Source organism: Cottoperca gobio, chromosome 10 (genome assembly GCF_900634415.1).
Source record: "Cottoperca gobio chromosome 10, fCotGob3.1, whole genome shotgun sequence".
In the NCBI taxonomy this organism is placed as follows: Eukaryota; Metazoa; Chordata; class Actinopteri; order Perciformes; family Bovichtidae; genus Cottoperca; species Cottoperca gobio.
Genome location: NC_041364.1, coordinates 20220508 through 20238787, shown reverse-complemented (window position 1 = coordinate 20238787; position 18280 = coordinate 20220508). Strand labels below are relative to the sequence as shown.

Sequence of the window (18280 nt, the reverse complement as noted above, 5' to 3'; positions counted from 1 at the left end):
GTGGCTCCCTCTTATGGCAGAATGTGGTTGTCTTAGATTTAGCAGAAAAGCAGACATGCATTAGAAAATATGAAGCAATAGGTCAGTAGTCCTTAAATGTATTTAAATGAAATATTCAAAATACAAATTATATTCAATCAACATTAAAACGTAATAATTTCAAGTCAAGCTGTGGGCTTTTGAGTCAACGTTTAATCGAAACACCATCAGTGACAAATTTCTTAAGGTCAAGCTGAACTTTATTTTCATCAACGACTCTGGACATTATAAAAATAAATAGATGATTCACAGTCAGTGGATCGTAATACAAATTGTTATCAAAATTATGTATCAGCCAGAATGAAGAATTAAACATGCATAATCACCATTCCATCAACGTAACATGTTCTGAATACGCGTCACCTTTATTTGCAATTAACAAAATCTGTTTTGCAACAGTACCTGTTTACAGAATATAAAATCACCATTCAAATTAGACAGCTATGCAAGTTGAATATGCTTCTCTCAGACATGTTTTCAATGATGCTTGACCTAAAAGCGTGTTCAGTGACTGTCTTCTTGATCCAATCCGTGTTTTTCCATGTAGCGCCTAGACGAGAGCAAACAGATAAAACAGTCTGTTTATTTTACTTTAGAGTTATAATCTGTTAAGAATTAATCACACATGCCTGGTATAGATGGTTAATGTGACACACACGCACACCACTTTTCCAACTGCTTCAATATACCGGGTCCCGTCAGTGCCTTTCTGGACCAAATTAAAATCAATGCAGCCCCTTATGGTTAAACTGTCTGGTAAAACTAATCTGCCACACCTTAAAGGGGGTTTCACCTACAATATGCAGTTCATCTGAATTATTTTTGTCCCAGAGGTATAGTGTGCCCAAGACTTGAACATGAATGCTGTTAGTATCCCTGGAACACCGAGACCCGATGAGAGTATTGTTTATGTACTTAACTTTTTCAAGCTGGAGTTAAAGCAGACATGATCTTTTTTTTAGGCTACAAACTGTTAACATTTAAAACTCAAAAAGCTTGTTGTGGCAAATGTGCTAACATAAAAATGCTTACGTACACATGCAGCAGTTACAGAGCAACATTACAAATGTAAAGTCCAACATTCACTCCTTTTAGCTCCAAGAGTATCAGGGCCGAGCTTAATGGTGTCACAATGGGATGACGCATCTGAAAAACCTTTAACTTCACTACCCGGAGTAGGGATCAGGTGACCGGCACACTACTGACGCAATGTTTTATGCCACAGACAAGACAGTTCGAAGGTCTCATGTTGGTCGATCCACTTTTCTATCAACGCTTTCTCCTTTACTGCCGTTTCAAAACAAATGTGTAGGGTCTGAATGATTGAGGACAGGTGCATTTTTACATAAGACTTTGTCTGGGGCAGATTTAACACTATGTAGAATCTGTATTGAGCGATAGTCGTGACCCTAGGAATGATTTAATAGTAAATCTCAAACCAGATGAATAATGGAAAACTGTGCACTTGCAAGATGTTGTGCATAATGAAGCAGCTTTGGCTTTACTCTCAGGTGTCGTATTACCGTCAACTGAACAGACAATTTTATTAAGTTCAGAAATATTTGATTAAAACAATAGTTGAGACTAATGGAAGATTATATTCCACCATGTCTAGCTGACCTTTCTGACATTGCTGCTGCAATATTAACAGTCTGCTCCTCTTGCACATAATACAATATTCTCTCGTATGACGTAACGATGAGACGTTGCTGATGGAAGGAAAATCTCACCTTCTAGCAAAATTATACAGCGCTTCTTTTCTCTCTTGGAGAGACAAATGTCTGTCATTGGGTGATCTCCCAAAACATTTGGCAGCAGGCTGTGGACAAAAAGAAAATTTATTATTATTATTATTTAATTTAGTAAAAAAACAGCTGGATGGATTGCATCTGAAGACAAATAAAATCAACCAGTCTTGCACAAGATAAAGTAGCTCTTCTAACATTTTCAATATTTAATTAATTGTTTCTTGGCAACTTATAATTCCCCAGTAATATGAACTTCATATGTTTACATCTAAATGATAAATTCCCCAGTCAGAGGGCTCAGACACAGCAGCATGTTGACTCATCAAACCTTTATGGTGGGAGCCGAGTCAGAGGAATACGAGTTGTTCATAGAAGAATCAAACGTCGACGTCCCGGTTGCTTCCATCGGACTTTCCTCCTTGTTCTCCAGCAGATTTGTTATGGTGGTGTCGACACAATTGGTTTTCGCTGTACACAATCAAAGAGACAACATAGTGCGAAGTCATTTAAACCCTTTACAAGCATTTGAAACGATGTGGTACAAAGTGGAGGAATGGATAGAGCAGAGTTAACAATAAATTCCAATGGAGTCAAAATGTGAACATGCACTGTAATCGGGGCCCAACCTAAGTCCTTTGCGATGACATTGAGTGGGACATGAGGCAACACGTCCTTCACCTGTTGGGCCATCTTAGCAATCCTATGATCATCTGTACCCAAACTCTGGACCATGAATCCAAGGCCGATAGAGCCGGGTCTGACACCTAGGGGAAGAACATTTTTAATTCACAAACCTCCAAAAACTAAAAAGCACCCAGCATGATCCTTAAATGTGGAGAATCACGTGTATTGTGTGTTTATGTAATTGACTTACTTGTGGATGTTTGTGGTACAGCGTGCATTTTCCGTTTGATGTGCTCCGCTTTATCAGCTTTAGTGATCTTGGTGGAGACCAAGCCAAGTTCACCGGCTAGGAGCTGCAATAAAAGACGCACAAGTCTCGTCTTTAGTCTACAGCACAAAGGCAAACTAGAAAGATAATCTAATAATATTGTGCCGTCTATATTTTGTCTCACTATCGCACGCTCCTTAAAGTTTACTAATGAGACCTGGGTCTGGGGTCAGGAAATTGGATAACATTTAAAACTTTGTTTATCCCGTTACAAATCGAACTCTTTATGAAACCACTCGACCGGCAGACATTGGTTTACCTCCTGGACTTTGTTGGCAAACTCCTGCATGGACTCGCCATCTTGTCTGGATACTGGTGGGAGCCAACTAGGATGAAAATGAAAAACAAAAAAGCAACATGTGAAGTATAAAAACGATTATGGCGACAGAAATGTGAGAAATGAAAAATCAATTTGAAACTCACAAGCATAAAAATAAATAAAAATGACTTCCGAAAGTAATTTAGTTTTCAAACCATTTAAAACTCTTGCTCATTACTGGGCAGAGAAGATGGGCTTGGCAGTTGTGCCGTAGCCAGGTGTTTATCACATGTTGTCTTTTTCTACTCAGTGAGTGGATCTAGTTTATATAACTCACACTTCACAAAACCACCTCAGTTTACAAGAAAAACAAACTATTGGATTATTATTGATCCATTGAGTATTGGGCTGCAGAACATCAGGATTCCCCTTTAAAAAGCAATTGCAGGATAGAAATAATGATAGAAATTATTTAGTACCTTACATGATACACTGTACATGGAGCAAAAAATGTCCATAAGAGCTCCTTCAGCCAGCTCGACTCAGGTGTGCTCTGTGAACAGACCAAATAAAAATGACGTCAATCACACCGTGTGTGTGTGTGTGTGTGTGTGTCTATATATATATATATATATATATATATATATATATATATATATATATATATATATATATATATATATATATATATTACATTACTATGACAGGACCTGCATTTAAAACACAACATCACCTAAATTAAGAAGAACAATGTTGTTTCCATAGGAAAGTTCAATCAATAAATGTGAACACGAGTTATTCTCTCCTCTCAAAGCCAGAAACGCAAGTCTCAAACTTGTGATGTCATCAAGTATGACGTGTGGACCTGCTCCATAGACAATGAATGGGAGACCCACAGAATGTTCCTTTTCCTTTTTTTATACACAAATAAGTTTTTATTTTGTTTTCGTGTTCTCAGTTATGAAACTGAAACTGTCCCCATATACTCCGAACATCCCCCTCTCATCTCTAACATCGTCCCCGTTCATGGAGCAGTTCCAGACTTGAATCTTGATAAAGTCACATATTTGAGTTTTAGCACTCTAGTTTTTGGATTTAGAAGAGCTGTTCATGTTACTAATATTTTCTTAAACCATAGGTATATCCTGTAAGATATTTGAAAATGTTTAAGTATGCATCTACAAACAGTCACATAGAGGATTTGGACATTAGCTGTGGCACAATGTCCTGGTGACCGGAACAATCCTGCAGCCATTTCAAAATATCTTCACCCACTACTGCACACAGCCACACAAGACACATCTACTCTCAGTACTGAGATGACTGGATTAGATTTAAGCAGCCCACACTAATCCATCTGGCTGTTACGTCCAGGAAAGTTCACTCATTTTGCAATGATTTCCCACAGCAGGGAATTGTATATGAAATGCATTATTTCTTTACTTCTTCTCTGTAGCATTTTGCATTTCCGTGTCTCGTTAGGGTCACGTTACACGGTTTATATGTCATTACCAACAACATTAAGAAAGCATCTCCTCCATATACTGGTTGTGCAACATTCATATTCTAGACAGCATTCAAAATCCAAGACAGTGAATTCTATAACTACACAATAATCAGATCTTATTTGTATATCTTATCGCTGCACTCTATTTTCAAATGGCATTACCAAAGCAATCAATGGTCTGGTCACTCGTAAGGCCACAGGCTGAATGGAGTCGGTCAGTGAGAAAGGCCAGGAACTGAGAGGAAGGAAATATATTCAGCAGGTTAGTTGGTGAAGCTGTGAATGAACAAGATAAATAAAATCTGGCTTTTTCCACTCAAGAGAAAAATAATTTTGAACAGTTTGAAAATCTTTCATTTGAAAATATTCATAAAGTAACAGAATCATGAGGCAACAAGTCAGTAAACATTTCTAATCTCAATGGGACATAACTAGTTAAATAAAGGTTGAATAATAATGAAAACTTAATTCATTAAATTAATTTGTAATCTCCAGGAAGCTTCCGCTGAAGATATAGTTCACTTGGTGCCGAGTTCCTCAAATTAACAATGGAAATGAAACAAGTCTGCAGATGTTTTCCCTTCCTTATACCAACCTGCACATAGAACTCTAGAGGGAAATTAGTGAGGAGAAACAACCGGCAAAGTAATTAATCTATGTGCCATGGAAGAGGAATGATAATTTTGTGGCTTGCTTGATTAAATCAATCTACAACTAAACTGTGAGGCTAGAACATTGTGTCCATGTGCAGATACTGATAGATCCCAAGCAGTTACGACTGTGCTGTAGGGCTGCTTTAATTATTGTTGGTAAATATGGAGGACTATACAAAACCAGAAACCAGAAAGCTAAAAGTAGAATTTGCAGGAAAAACGTTACATTTTCTCAGTCGGTCATACTTTCTGCTCGCATTGCATAAACCAGTTCCCACTCACAAATAATAACTTTGTCGTCCTCCGTGACAGGAATCAAACATTGAGTAGATGGATCCTGCAGCAGAAACATTAGCACTAACCTGAACTTCAGCAGGCCAGCACGGCCGTTTGTGGTGTCCTCTTCGGGAAACAGGAGCAAAGGCGGGGTGCCTTCAGTGGAGCAGTACCTCTGGAGAGACTCTCCTAGTGCTCCCTGGCCAGATGCTGAATGGATTTCCATGAAGCCTCTGGCCCAACACACAAAGCCTGTGGAGCCCTCTAGCTGGGACTAACGAGCAGAAAGAGACGGACAAGCTCACCTAACACTGCATTTAACAGTAAAATACAATCATTTGGACTGAAACAAGTCTGAAATAAGTCCAATATGGGATGGATATGCATTGAAACTCTGGAGCGCACCGACCGGTGCAAACTGGCATTTTAGCATTCTTACCACTGAGATGGTTGAAATGTTTTAAACACACAGTATAAAACACGGTTTAGCACATTTAAAAGTCAAACACTCACAGTATGGCAGGGGGTCAGAAGGTTGATCACGTTGTGGTCGAACTCTGTCACGTGGTTGCATATGTACAGCTTGGTGTTTTTGTCTCTGGAGCGAGGGTTTTTCTGTCTCACGTGCATCCCCAGGACTGAGCACATAATCCTGACAATAAATCTGAGTGAACAAAGAAATAAAAGGTGGATGAAATAGGAGGCATTTATCTTCTCAACATGTATTGAGCCGTTCTCAATAACATATAGTTCCTCACTGCTCTTACAGCAACATCCAGGTCATGTACATGTGTTGTGTATTTACATGTTATGGTTCTTCAATCCTATATTAATCACCTTTAATTAAATATTGAAATGACTGAGAGCCAGGTCTCATTTACAAGGTTACAATGTAACAGAGTTACATACCATACAAAAGTTAATTGAGCAGCTACCATCTTAATGGTATTTCATGGGGTGGCTGTGATTAATGCAGTCATTATAGCTATGAGAGGCAGCTAGGCCACAATTATTTGAATAAATTACACAGAAAGCATTATATAGTGTTTATTAGCATTAACTGCCACTGTTTTTAAAATATATATATATATATTTTTTTTTTCCTACAACCTCAATCATCATTGATACACACTTTTATAATAGAATAAGATTATCATTGAAGACAATTGCTACAACAGCTACGTCTGCCACAACTATAACTACTGCTGAAAGTAAAATGTGGCCATAGGAAAAAAACGGATACTTTAAAATACTTGCCTTCTAACAAAACTCTCTGGAAGTGCACAGCTGACCAAGAACACGTGAACACCAATGAAAATCCGTATTAACATCAAACAGATGCCAACTGGAAAGTAAATCAGCAGGAGCAGGAGCACAATTGCATCTTTTGGAAACCTGTACAAAGAAGTTGCCAACATGTTTAAATGCAGTAGTATACAGGAAGCAAAAAACTAACTAATTATGTAGACTGCATTAACTCAAATACTATATGTTGTTCCTGGTAAACAACTACTACTCTAACTACTATTAGAGCATTACGCTAAATTATGAATTTTAACATTTCTCTCACATTTAGAGCAATATCCACTGCTGAAGGATACCCATTTATTGTTGCATTTATGAGAAAATTTACACGTGTCTCTACGTGATTGTCTTGTCGGTTAGGTGCATGAGAAAACATCTGGGATGCTTTATATTAAACTAGTCCCATTGTGGCCTGAAATCCGACACCATAATCTGTACTGGTGCACCTACTGGCCTCACGTCCCATCTGCATTAATGTGAAAGATGTTTTTGTAGTAGATAGTCGAAGCACAACATACACTTTTCAAATCTGAGGTTATGTTAATGTTAAAAGCTGTTCGTTCCACATAGAGGTACAACATTATCTCAGCCTACTGAGTCCGCTTAGGAAGTTAAAGTCAAGAAGAAAACTTCACTCCGCTATGGAGAGTCATTTTAGGAAGTCAACTTCGACAACCATGTAAGGTTATGCTAAATAACGTTACGTGGCGCATTTAATGTTAGTTAATGGCGATGTGTATACTGAAATGAGGATTGCACAAGGTTGCATAACAAACGTTATCAATAAAAATGTTAACGTCATCAACACAGCTAGATTAGTTTACTAGATGCAGGTTTTAAAAAATGTGTGATATCCTTTTGTTTGGACTTGGAAGCTAACGGCAACATTTGTTAATGTTAGCTAACACACGATACATTTCACCAGCGATAACGTTATAACGTTACGGTCTTATCCTGCGTTTTAAAGAAATACAGTAACACCAGTGCAGCTGTGGCTAATTAGCGTTAGCTGAAGGTTAACAGCTTACATTTGCTAGCTGCAGTTAGCTGACTTACCGACGAAAGTCAAACATGTCTTCAATCCCCCGATTCTCCATGTCTGCTAGTCAGACCTTTGCTCAGAGGCTAATGCTAAGAATACAACCTGATCCCTAAAAATGAATTAGTCATAACGTTTACGACAGCTATATTGTCGCACGGGGGGCTAAAATGGCAGCTAAGCTAAGGTTCCCCGATGAGCTAGCGAGATTCAAGCAGCCTATTTCTGCAAGTTTAAAATGTTAGCTTAGCAAAAATATTTCTGTCCGCGATGCTAGCATCGCTAGCGCCTGTAGTTAGCTAGCAGTAACAGCAACACTTCCTGTTCCGGCCAAATCCTCCAGAATAAAAGCATGCACTTTTATACTTTGATTTATGTACTGAACACATCACCATGTATGTTGATGTACTTTTATATCTTGATCCATGTGACATACACTTTACTATGTATGTATATTTTTGTACTTTTATACCTTGATTAAAGTACCATACGCATTACTATGTATGATGTTATATTTTTATACTTTTGATCAGAATTATATGCATGTCCATGATTAAAAAGAGTATGTTGTTTATCCTGTACACACGACATCTACTACACGTCTGTCCGTCCTGGGAGAGGGATCCCTCCACAGTTGCTCTCCCTGAGGTTTCTTCCATTTTTCCCCTTTAATTATGGGGTTTCTTTTCGGAAGTTTTTCCTTGTGCAATGCGAGGGTCTAAGGACAGAGGGTGTTGTAACCTGTACAATCTGTAAAGCACACTGAGACAAATGTGTAATTTGTGATATTGGGTTATACCAATACATTTGATTTGATTTGATTTACTCACACAGAGTGAGTTGAACTGTGGCAATAAATGTAATCAGGACACCAAAGATGAAACTGCCAAGAGGCATGATCACGCCTACCGCACCAACAAAGGCCACCATTGGATGGTGGCCTACAACAACCAATAAGAAGAAGAAAACATTCCTCTTATCTAGAGATATAGGCTAAATGTTAGAGCTCGTTCGGGCCTTTTTGTAAAACTCTGACACAGTTAACTACTTTGATGTTCTGAGGAGCAGTGGAGCTGATTGGCCCTCATGAGTATAATTTGATGTTTTGTTGCACTTTTGATGTAAATAAATAACTTGATATTATAACCCAAAGATTCCTGGTCCATCTCTTTTACAGATTAAAAACACGTAACACATGTAATCTAGAGCTGTGAAAGAAAATAACAGTCAGACCCTCGTCGTTTACTTTCAAGTCCCCTAGGAAAAGCGTCAAAAAGTGAAGGTATTATGTCGTCCTCTAGTGGCTGTACTCTAAAGATATTAGGAACATTTGATTTTACCATATTTGTTTAGAAGTATGGGCTAATAAAAAATACTATGTAGTATTTGAAAAATAAAAAGTGAGAGTCTACTAAATTATTTATTTGGTAATGGAGAAATTAATAATTGCAGTGTCGGTGACAACATTAACATCTGTGACTCATTGAAGACTGAGGTCTAAAATAGTTTTGACATAGTTTTGATATATATATATATATATATATATATATATATATATATATATATATATATATATATATCTGAATGACCGTAGCCAGTTATTGGGATGTGTACATTTCCAAAAGCATAGAGTATATTATTATGTGTGGTATGACTCAATATCATTTCAGTGGGTTCCCAGATGTAAGGACTGCCACACATTGTGTGGTAAAAGACAAAGGTAACTTTTTAAAAGAAAAATGTAAAATATAATATACGTTATCTATCATCTTGCGATCATCAACGTATATGATAACCAGGTGATTTGTCTTTCCGGCCTATTTATATAATAGACTGCACTGTAGATCATGTGTGGGGTGTTAGGCATGGTTTTAACTGTATGTTTCTTGAACACAACCCGCCTAATAATACCTCTGTCTCCTCCCACAGCCTCATCGCAGTGCTGTTTGACAACAACACTGTAACCTCTTGTATAACCACTGCTGATAACTTGATATCGCTGTTTCTTCCAGAAAAACAAACATCCCTCTTTTTAACTGAGCAAATACTGGACACCGTTTGTTCATCTTTCTGACAACACAGCGGAGGCAACATGGTGGTCGGATTCGGCTGTCCGGTAATCCTTTGGCTGGCCCTGGCCGCCGTGCTGGGCTCGGTACTCGGGCTTGGGGAGGACATCGACCGGCCTCTGTTCGGGCCTCCAGGCTCTCCTCTCCGGCTGCAGGAGTCCGACCCCGGCCTGAAGAAGGCTCTGCAGTTCGCCGAGGAGCGCTACAACCGGGGCTCCAACGCGATGCACCTCCGCAAAGTCAGCCGGCTCCTCTCTGCCACTAAACAGGTACATCAACAAAGACGGTTTGTTTTAACGTCATTTCACCGTTTATTCATTCACATCATTGTAGCGTCTTATTTTGCCATAACAGACAAGTGTAGATGGAGAATGTCGGCTGTGTACTGGTGTGTGACATTGCAGTGAGAGTTATATGTTCTCAGATCTTTGTAAACAACAGTAAACTGGGGGCCATTTACAACTGCGTCGTGCTAGCAGGAGTTAGCTAAACAAAGGCCGGAAACAAGGTGACTTACCTTCAGAATAATGGCATAAGCTGGTCACTGCACTATAAATGTTCCTGATCTACAGGGATAAAATGAAATAGCACGTTTTTATTTTCACCATTCACAGACTTGTCATCGAGTTTGTGGTTTATTTTTAATTTTCACATTTTCTGAAAAGCCTACAAAGAAAGGTTACAGGTAGCATTTGTCTCTTAATATGTTCATGTTTTCATTCTGTCCGGAAGTCATATCGTTAAGTTTGACCTGGCTTGACACTAAAACCAAATTGCCTCATCCATCTGTGCAGTGCAGTTCTCTTTATACATCCATGGTTCAGGTCTGGTGCCCCCAGAGTCTTTCCATGCAGCAAAAGAAGCATCCAGATACAACAACACAGTCAATTCACAGAATTCTGGCTAAATGTCTGGCTAGTATACTAGACTTTAACACAATCAGAGCCATGTCTGAAAAAATGCTTTATTTGGGGAATATTTCATCTTTGTATATTAAAAGTGACCACTGTATGTGTATATTTGTCTGTTTTCCAGCTTGTTAAGGGTATCCGCTACACCATAACAGTGGAACTGAGTAACACTCAATGTAAGAAATCCACCATGCTCAGGACATGTGACTTCTATCCCGAGTTACAGAAACTCAAGGTAGGATGTGTGTGTGTTTGTGTGTGAAGGTTAGAAAGTCGGTCAATGTTATGGTTATAGAAGAAGACGCATGATGTATTAAAAAAGAAAACGGGAATGTGCATCTGATTGTGTTCGGTTTATTATTGCAGCAGTGTAGTTTTGTTCGTTCCGCCGAGATGTTACCAGTCATCTGATCTTGTGACTTGAGTTAGACTTGAAGTTACTCCAAGCACACTTATCCCTCATGCCCACAGGCTTGCATACAGCATTGACACATACACTTTTTTGTTTGTTTGCTCCTCTGTTCTTAAAGTTTATAGTGGAAACCTATTTCCATTCCTAAAAACACCCTCTATCTAAGCCAAGGAGGCAAAGAACACAGATGATCTAAGAGACATAAATAACTTGCCCTTCTTCATGTTGTTAGATTGGACTGCAGTGTGTTCAACTTAAAATTATTCCCCGTGTTCAATTCCTTTTCAACACTTCAAATACACACTGTATATGAACATATAATCAGGTTAGTTTACTGTACTTAATATAGAATATCTCTGTCCTGTGTATGTTTGTCTTTATGTCAGACGGAAGTGTGTGTGTTCGAAGTGTGGGACATTCCCTGGCAGGGAACTTCGACTTTGCTCAAACAGAAGTGCCAGCCTAAAGGTGAGTCAGCAGCCAAACAAGGGGATCATTACACATCTGAGATTCATAGTTTAGTCCCGGTATAGCAGATAAACACAGCTATGGTTCACAGTGAGTGAGTGTTGTTCCTCTGCACTGGTATCTTGCATTTATTCTTACCCCAAGAGGTCGAGATGAACTATAATCACTGTTCACCTGCTGTCTAAATGGTTTCAGTGTTATCCCACGATGCTTTTCTTTCTCTGTAATATCAGCAATGTGTTCCAGGATGACAGTGGCCTTATCAAACTGGTTAAAACAATGTATAAATAATCTTTAAAGTATAAAGGGATTGTAGCACCCAGTAATGTAATAACTTCCTGACAATGTAATAAAAACACTTAACCTGATCAAGAATTTAATAAAACACTATAATGTAATAAAATGTTCTGACTGGTATTGTAATAAAACATTGTTACCGATAAGGTAATATCTTATTACATTATTGGGAATTTATTCTGATGGTGTCTGATCTAATGGACGACCAATCAGCACGGGTATGAAGTAACATCCCCATCACTTCCCACTGAGAGGGATTTTACTTTAATGCATCTTTTTCTCATAGCAATGAATCACTTTCCTTCTGCATTTCAAATTCTACAGAAAGCCTAGTGTTTGAATTTCCAAAAATGAAGACAGTGGGCTAACATGAGACTAACAGTATTCTAATGATGCTTTACTTTCAACACTTTCCATTTCATTAATACATTATCCGTCAAATTAGTACAACATCAATAAAATAAAAAGACACCACCTGATCAATGAAACTGTTATTACAATATCAGTCAGAACATTTTTATTACATTATTGATCAAGTTATTTCCTTATTAGGTTGTAATACATTTCTGATCAGGTAAAGTGCACATTGTAATACATGCTTTGAAGGAAATTGTTACATTATTGGGTGTAAGGATAATGTATGGATAATAAAATGATCCATTTGTATTGATTGGCACTGATCCTGATGGATATAGTCACAGAGGAAACAATCTCTTCATGTTTGACCACATCGTCTTCTGTTCTGTTGATTTACAAGCACAAGCAAAAATTGTATTTCCATTTATTTGACTTACTGAAAGTCCATAGAGTCAATGTCTTATTGAACCATGAATATACGCAGGTGTTCTGCACATTGACAAATCACATGTTGTCTTGGATTTCTTTCTCATCAGTTGAATCTCAAGTAGAAGAGACCAACAAGGTCGTGGATGCATCCACCATCAAGCCTCTGGAGGTAAAGATGATGTCTGACAACAATGTTGATGGATCTATATTCTAAAGGTTTTCAAAGAGGGGTTTGTTCAGATGTCATTCATAGCCAGATTTATAGAACATTTAATGACCAAAAACATGGTGAAAATGGATTTATTTAATGGATGTTCACAGTATTTTCAAAAGTATAATAAGATAATGCCTCATTTGCATTTTTAAACATAACATTAAAAAAATCTTGTAATGCAAAAAAAAGTCTTAATGTGAGTAATCAACTGGGGACGTTACATAGTGATATCTATTAGTGACATTACACATGTAGTCCTGTCTTTATATACTCCAGCAGGCCATCGCTTGTGTAAACGGCTCTCGTCACCTTAAACCTTGAGCGGAGGATAAAGTCTGTGTTGTTGATTCTGTGTGTTTGTCTGCTCTTGATCTGGCAGGAGTCTGTGGAGCTGTTGGGCCAGTTCAAACAGTTCATGGTCACATACAATAAGGACTACAGCAGCCAGGAGGGTGAGTGACACGAATATATTGTTCATAACAAACAAAGCAGCATGTGTAACGTGTCACATTCCTGTCTGCACACCGTGAAGCCTTTATGCACACACAGCTCACTGATAACAAAGACTGCACAGATCATGTACAGAGCACAACATCATTTGCTTCCTTACTGTATTCACAGGTTGTTTGAAAGTAGAACGAGCCAGTATTAGTATGAACTGAGGGGAAAGGGCAAGACAAATATAAAGAATAGATGTATACGCATCAAAGGCGTTAACTCGTGGAACAAAGAACGTGTAGTTCACTTTGCATTTAAAAAAGAAGTTTGACAAAACATTGGGAAACACATATAAAACAAACCTGTGATTATTAGTGTGTATTAAACATTTGGAAATGTGTTTTTGTTTCTGTTTTGTTTTTGTAAATCCTAAACATGGTAGTTAGTTATTTTTATTTTTATATGCATTCTATTTGGAAAATTGTTAACAAGCACCAGTAAATTACTCCTGACACTATAATGGCAATAAATGCTCTTCTTCCTGTATTAAAACCCAAACGTAAGGATAATTATACCCCATCCATTCAACACCTTTGGTATTAGTAATTAAACAATACTGACTTTAAAATAGCAAAGAATCCTACATGAGAAATACAAAGAAAAGATGAACAGGCCAGACAGAAGAGTTTGTCTCAGACAGTAAATCTGCAGATTATGGATTATCAATAACAGATCAGATAAGGACGTTTGATAAAAGAGATAGGAAGCTGGAGTGATCGTTGGGATCTAAAGCTTTAAATATTGGTAAATTTGTTGTTTATTGGTTTAAAATATTAGTTTATTGATGAAATGAGATGTCCAACACACTCTACAAATCACTACGAGAGAGAATGTCACAGAAAATAAAAGGTTAAATGTGTCAAAACAACGCAGATCAACATGTTTACCAAACAACTTCTGCCTACTCATTATGTTTTGCCATTTCCACAGAAAATGAATTATAAAGGCGGTAAAACGGATTCTTTCACTGTTTCATTTTTGTAATATGTGTTTATTTGACCTTTGTGCTTCCTGCAGAGGCAGACCATCGTCTGCACATCTTCCACGAGAACCTGAAGACTGCTGAGAAGCTTCAGTCTTTGGATCAAGGCTCAGCCGAGTATGGAGTCACCAAGTTCAGCGATCTAACTGGTACGTGTGTCTGCGTGTTTGTGCATTTACTTGTATTTCCACACAGTTTCCAATGAGGAAATGCACCTTCTGCTTTTCTTCAAAAAACCCTCATAAGTAACACAAAAGTGTGACAGTTCTCCTTCTGTCTTTCTCCAGAGGAAGAGTTTCACTCTACGTACTTGAACCCGCTACTGAGTCAGTGGAATCTTCACCGACCAATGAAACCGGCCTCTTCTGCCCGAGGCCCCGCCCCTGCCAGCTGGGATTGGCGGGATCACGGAGCTGTCAATTCCATCAAGAACCAGGTAGCTTTAATTATAGTCACGCTAAATAACAGGTGATAAATAAATAAATTACACCTCCTACTCTCTTCATACTAATGTGTGTGTGTGTGTGTGTGTGTGTGTGTGTGTGTGTGTGTGTGTGTGTGTGTGTGTGTGTGTGTGTGTGCGCGTGCGCGTGCGCGTGCGTGTGTGCAGGGTATGTGTGGATCCTGCTGGGCATTTTCTGTCACAGGCAACATTGAAGGCCAGTGGTTCCTGAAAAATGGGACGCTGCTGTCCCTCTCTGAACAAGGTAACACACACATGTGCACAAACCTAAACAAACACAGATGATACAATAATTCAATAACTTTCTCCCGCACAATCCTTCTTTATATTAGCAAATAAAAGCCTTGATTTGATTGGTTCATTGATTCATCCTTCACAGAGCTGGTCGACTGTGATGGGCTGGACCAGGCGTGCAGAGGAGGGCTGCCGTCAAACGCTTATGAAGCTATAGAGAAGCTGGGTAAGAGTGATGTGTGCAGCCATTTGGAAACATTTAAGCTTCCAATCCACATTTTTTTACTTTGGAAATTACAGCTATTTATTGAATCCGAGCTAGGGATGGGACGTATTGGGATCATCATCGATAAAAAACACACAATAAGTTGATCGTGATCAATTTCCATTTTGGGAATAATCGTGAAATATTTTTATTAATGCATCCTTTATTTATAAACCTTATGATTTATGATTACATAATGCAAGATTGTAAATGTTTCACTAAAAGAAAACATGTGTACTGTTTGTGATGCAATACAAATATTAGTTTTCAGCATATTTTTATGACACTCGGAACGATATCATGAATCACGTGGCCGGGATAATCATTGCACGAAATGTTCATATCGTCCCATGTCTACTCTGAGCAGCCTTCCCAAAGCATGCATTTATGCCGACACTGAGTAAAAGCTTTACCCTTTAATCGTCCTGCATGTGTTGTTTAGGAGGCCTGGAGACCGAGACCGACTACTCCTACACCGGGCAGAAGCAGAGCTGCGACTTCACCACCTTGAAGGTGGCCGCCTACATCAACAGCTCTGTGGAGCTGTCCAAGGATGAGAAGGGTGAGTGGGCTGAAGAAGGAAACGTACACATACAGTATGTTGCTGCTGGGAACATTTATTTAATGATTTGAGTCTTTGGAAACTATTTTTCAGAACAAGTTTTTCAACAAAACAACAATTGATTCCGACTCCAGAATCTTTTAATTGAAGATATTCTGCAACAGTTACTTGTTAAACATACAACTGTCGTCATTATGCAGATTCTGTAATGCAGTTGCATTTATTTCTCTATTGTATATATGTTGCAAGTTTGTGGATCAATATCCAAAATTGGCTAATGCCACTCTCACTTCATGTTAGTGGTTTATGGATCACAATCATCTCTGATAATAAATACATTTATTTTGTTGGCTAAAATATTTATATTTAAAGAATAAATGGCAAAGCTGATTATAATAATAAAAATAATTTCTACAAAGTAGCACAACATGACATGAAATGGGGAAAAGAGTGGGACTATATGAAACACTAAATACGCTCTACTTGTCTTATGTATATTTCCCTTTCTTAATGTATCCTTACTGTCAACCTAATTATCACTGAAAATTGTATTTTGTTTGTTCACATCAACAGAAAGTATTTCTAATATACACACCAAGAAGCTTTTTTTTTTATCCTAAAGTGACACTATTCAATGTAATGAACAGCCAGTAAAGACATAACTCCAATGATTTGTCATATTTCAAAGACAAATACGTAGTAGAGATTAATGGGTGTTAATTTTGCAGCTTTATTTATTATAACTAGAACATTCAGCCATGTGGCAGATTGAAACAAAGTTAAATGGCAAATTCTTCTTTATTTCTCCTCAGAAATTGCAGGTTGGCTGGCTGAGAATGGACCAATCTCTGTTGCACTGAATGCCTTTGCCATGCAGGTAAGCAGTATTGTTACCACAGTAATGACTGAATAACTAAAACCCACTGCCATCACCTCCATGTACATTACATAGATAGATAACATTATGTTGAAATGCACCTCTTTTTCACTATAATGTCATCATCAGCATGCAACCGTGTTTAAGTAATCTTCTACTTTTCTTCAGTTCTACAGGAAGGGTGTGTCTCACCCTTTGAAGATCTTCTGCAACCCCTGGATGATCGACCACGCTGTGCTGCTGGTGGGATACGGAGAACGTAAGTGTTTTTACTCTGTTTTTTATTCTGACTTTATTTACCCACTTCTTACGCCTGAATTAATATGTCTGTGCTTTCAGGTAAAAGTATCCCATTCTGGGCCATCAAAAACAGCTGGGGAGAGGATTATGGAGAGCAGGTAAGACCCCCACACCTACTGACAGTCATTGTTTGTGGATTAGAGAAAGGTTGAAAGCCATAACATTTATTTTTAAATAATACTTTAGTCTTTTTGAAAATATAGCAACTAGAACCTACATTCTGATTTTAAAATGAAAGATCTCACTATAATTTTGTGATGTAGTAAAAACTCCAGCAGTGTCATGTCTTACCTGAAATGTGTTGTTCTGTTGGGATGCACCATACTGTACAAAACTAACTACTGTTTTCTATGTGTGTTTTTATTTCTCTCTCATTCAGGGTTACTATTATCTATACAGGGGGTCCAATGCGTGTGGGATCAACAAGATGTGCTCATCTGCTGTGGTCAACTAAAGCACTAACACTACACACTCACACACACTCACACACACACACACACACACACACACACACACACACACACACACACACACACACACTTGATCCAAAATGCATGATGATTACAATCACACACGCATAAAGCACTACTGATGTTACCCTTCCGTTAAACCAGACTAGGTCTCCACCTTCATACCTCACACCTTGTGTCAGTTTACTAAAAACATACCAGTTCTAATAAAGCTAGCTGTGCTGAGGAATTTTATCGTAGTTTAACTTACATTTTATGTGCGCATTTAATTCCGTTTGTCCTGCAGGTCTTAATGATTGCTGTGTTTTAGGAAGTTTGGGTTTTAACTCATCTTTCCTCACATTAACTGAGTCCACGTTTGATCAAGAGTGTGCACTCATTTTAGTTAGACTTCTGCCTTGTGAGTTTTCTTGCATGTGTTATTACCAGTGTTCATGCTAATGATATGTAGTACTTGAGAGGAGTTTTGAAAGATGGGGGTTTTATCTTATATTGGTCTGCATACATGCTCCGTTCATAACTGCAATGTAATTGTAAAAACTGCTGTAAGAAGTTAATGAAGAATGAATAAAAAAGTGTGGAATCCATTCTTTGTGTATGTTCTTTTCTCAATGGAAAAAAAAGGATGAAACTTAATACACTGACAATACAAACATGCAACATACATTTTACTGTGATTAGATTCTACTGTATA

At 38.1% G+C, this 18280-nt stretch overlaps 2 protein-coding genes across 2 annotated transcripts; one reads left to right on the top strand and one right to left on the bottom strand.

The window, feature by feature from the left end:
- Nucleotides 1–172: 172 nt before the first annotated feature.
- On the bottom strand, nt 173–8112 carry aup1 (AUP1 lipid droplet regulating VLDL assembly factor). Its single transcript, XM_029441396.1, has 12 exons — nt 7796–8112; nt 6692–6829; nt 5948–6098; nt 5521–5708; nt 4668–4740; nt 3478–3551; nt 2999–3065; nt 2662–2764; nt 2414–2551; nt 2116–2255; nt 1770–1858; nt 173–589 (listed from the first exon to the last, which is right to left on the bottom strand). The coding sequence occupies exons 1-12, from the start codon at nt 7834–7836 to the stop codon at nt 544–546; spliced, it is 1248 nt and encodes a 415-aa protein (XP_029297256.1). The 5' UTR covers nt 7837–8112; the 3' UTR covers nt 173–543.
- A 1573-nt stretch (nt 8113–9685) lies between these two features.
- Nucleotides 9686–18173, top strand: ctsf (cathepsin F). The gene is made up of 14 exons (XM_029442100.1): nt 9686–10116; nt 10883–10993; nt 11557–11638; nt 12829–12890; nt 13315–13387; nt 14451–14564; nt 14703–14851; nt 15026–15122; nt 15258–15338; nt 15820–15939; nt 16752–16816; nt 16985–17075; nt 17156–17214; nt 17496–18173. The coding sequence occupies exons 1-14, from the start codon at nt 9871–9873 to the stop codon at nt 17568–17570; spliced, it is 1425 nt and encodes a 474-aa protein (XP_029297960.1). The 5' UTR covers nt 9686–9870; the 3' UTR covers nt 17571–18173.
- Nucleotides 18174–18280: the final 107 nt, after the last annotated feature.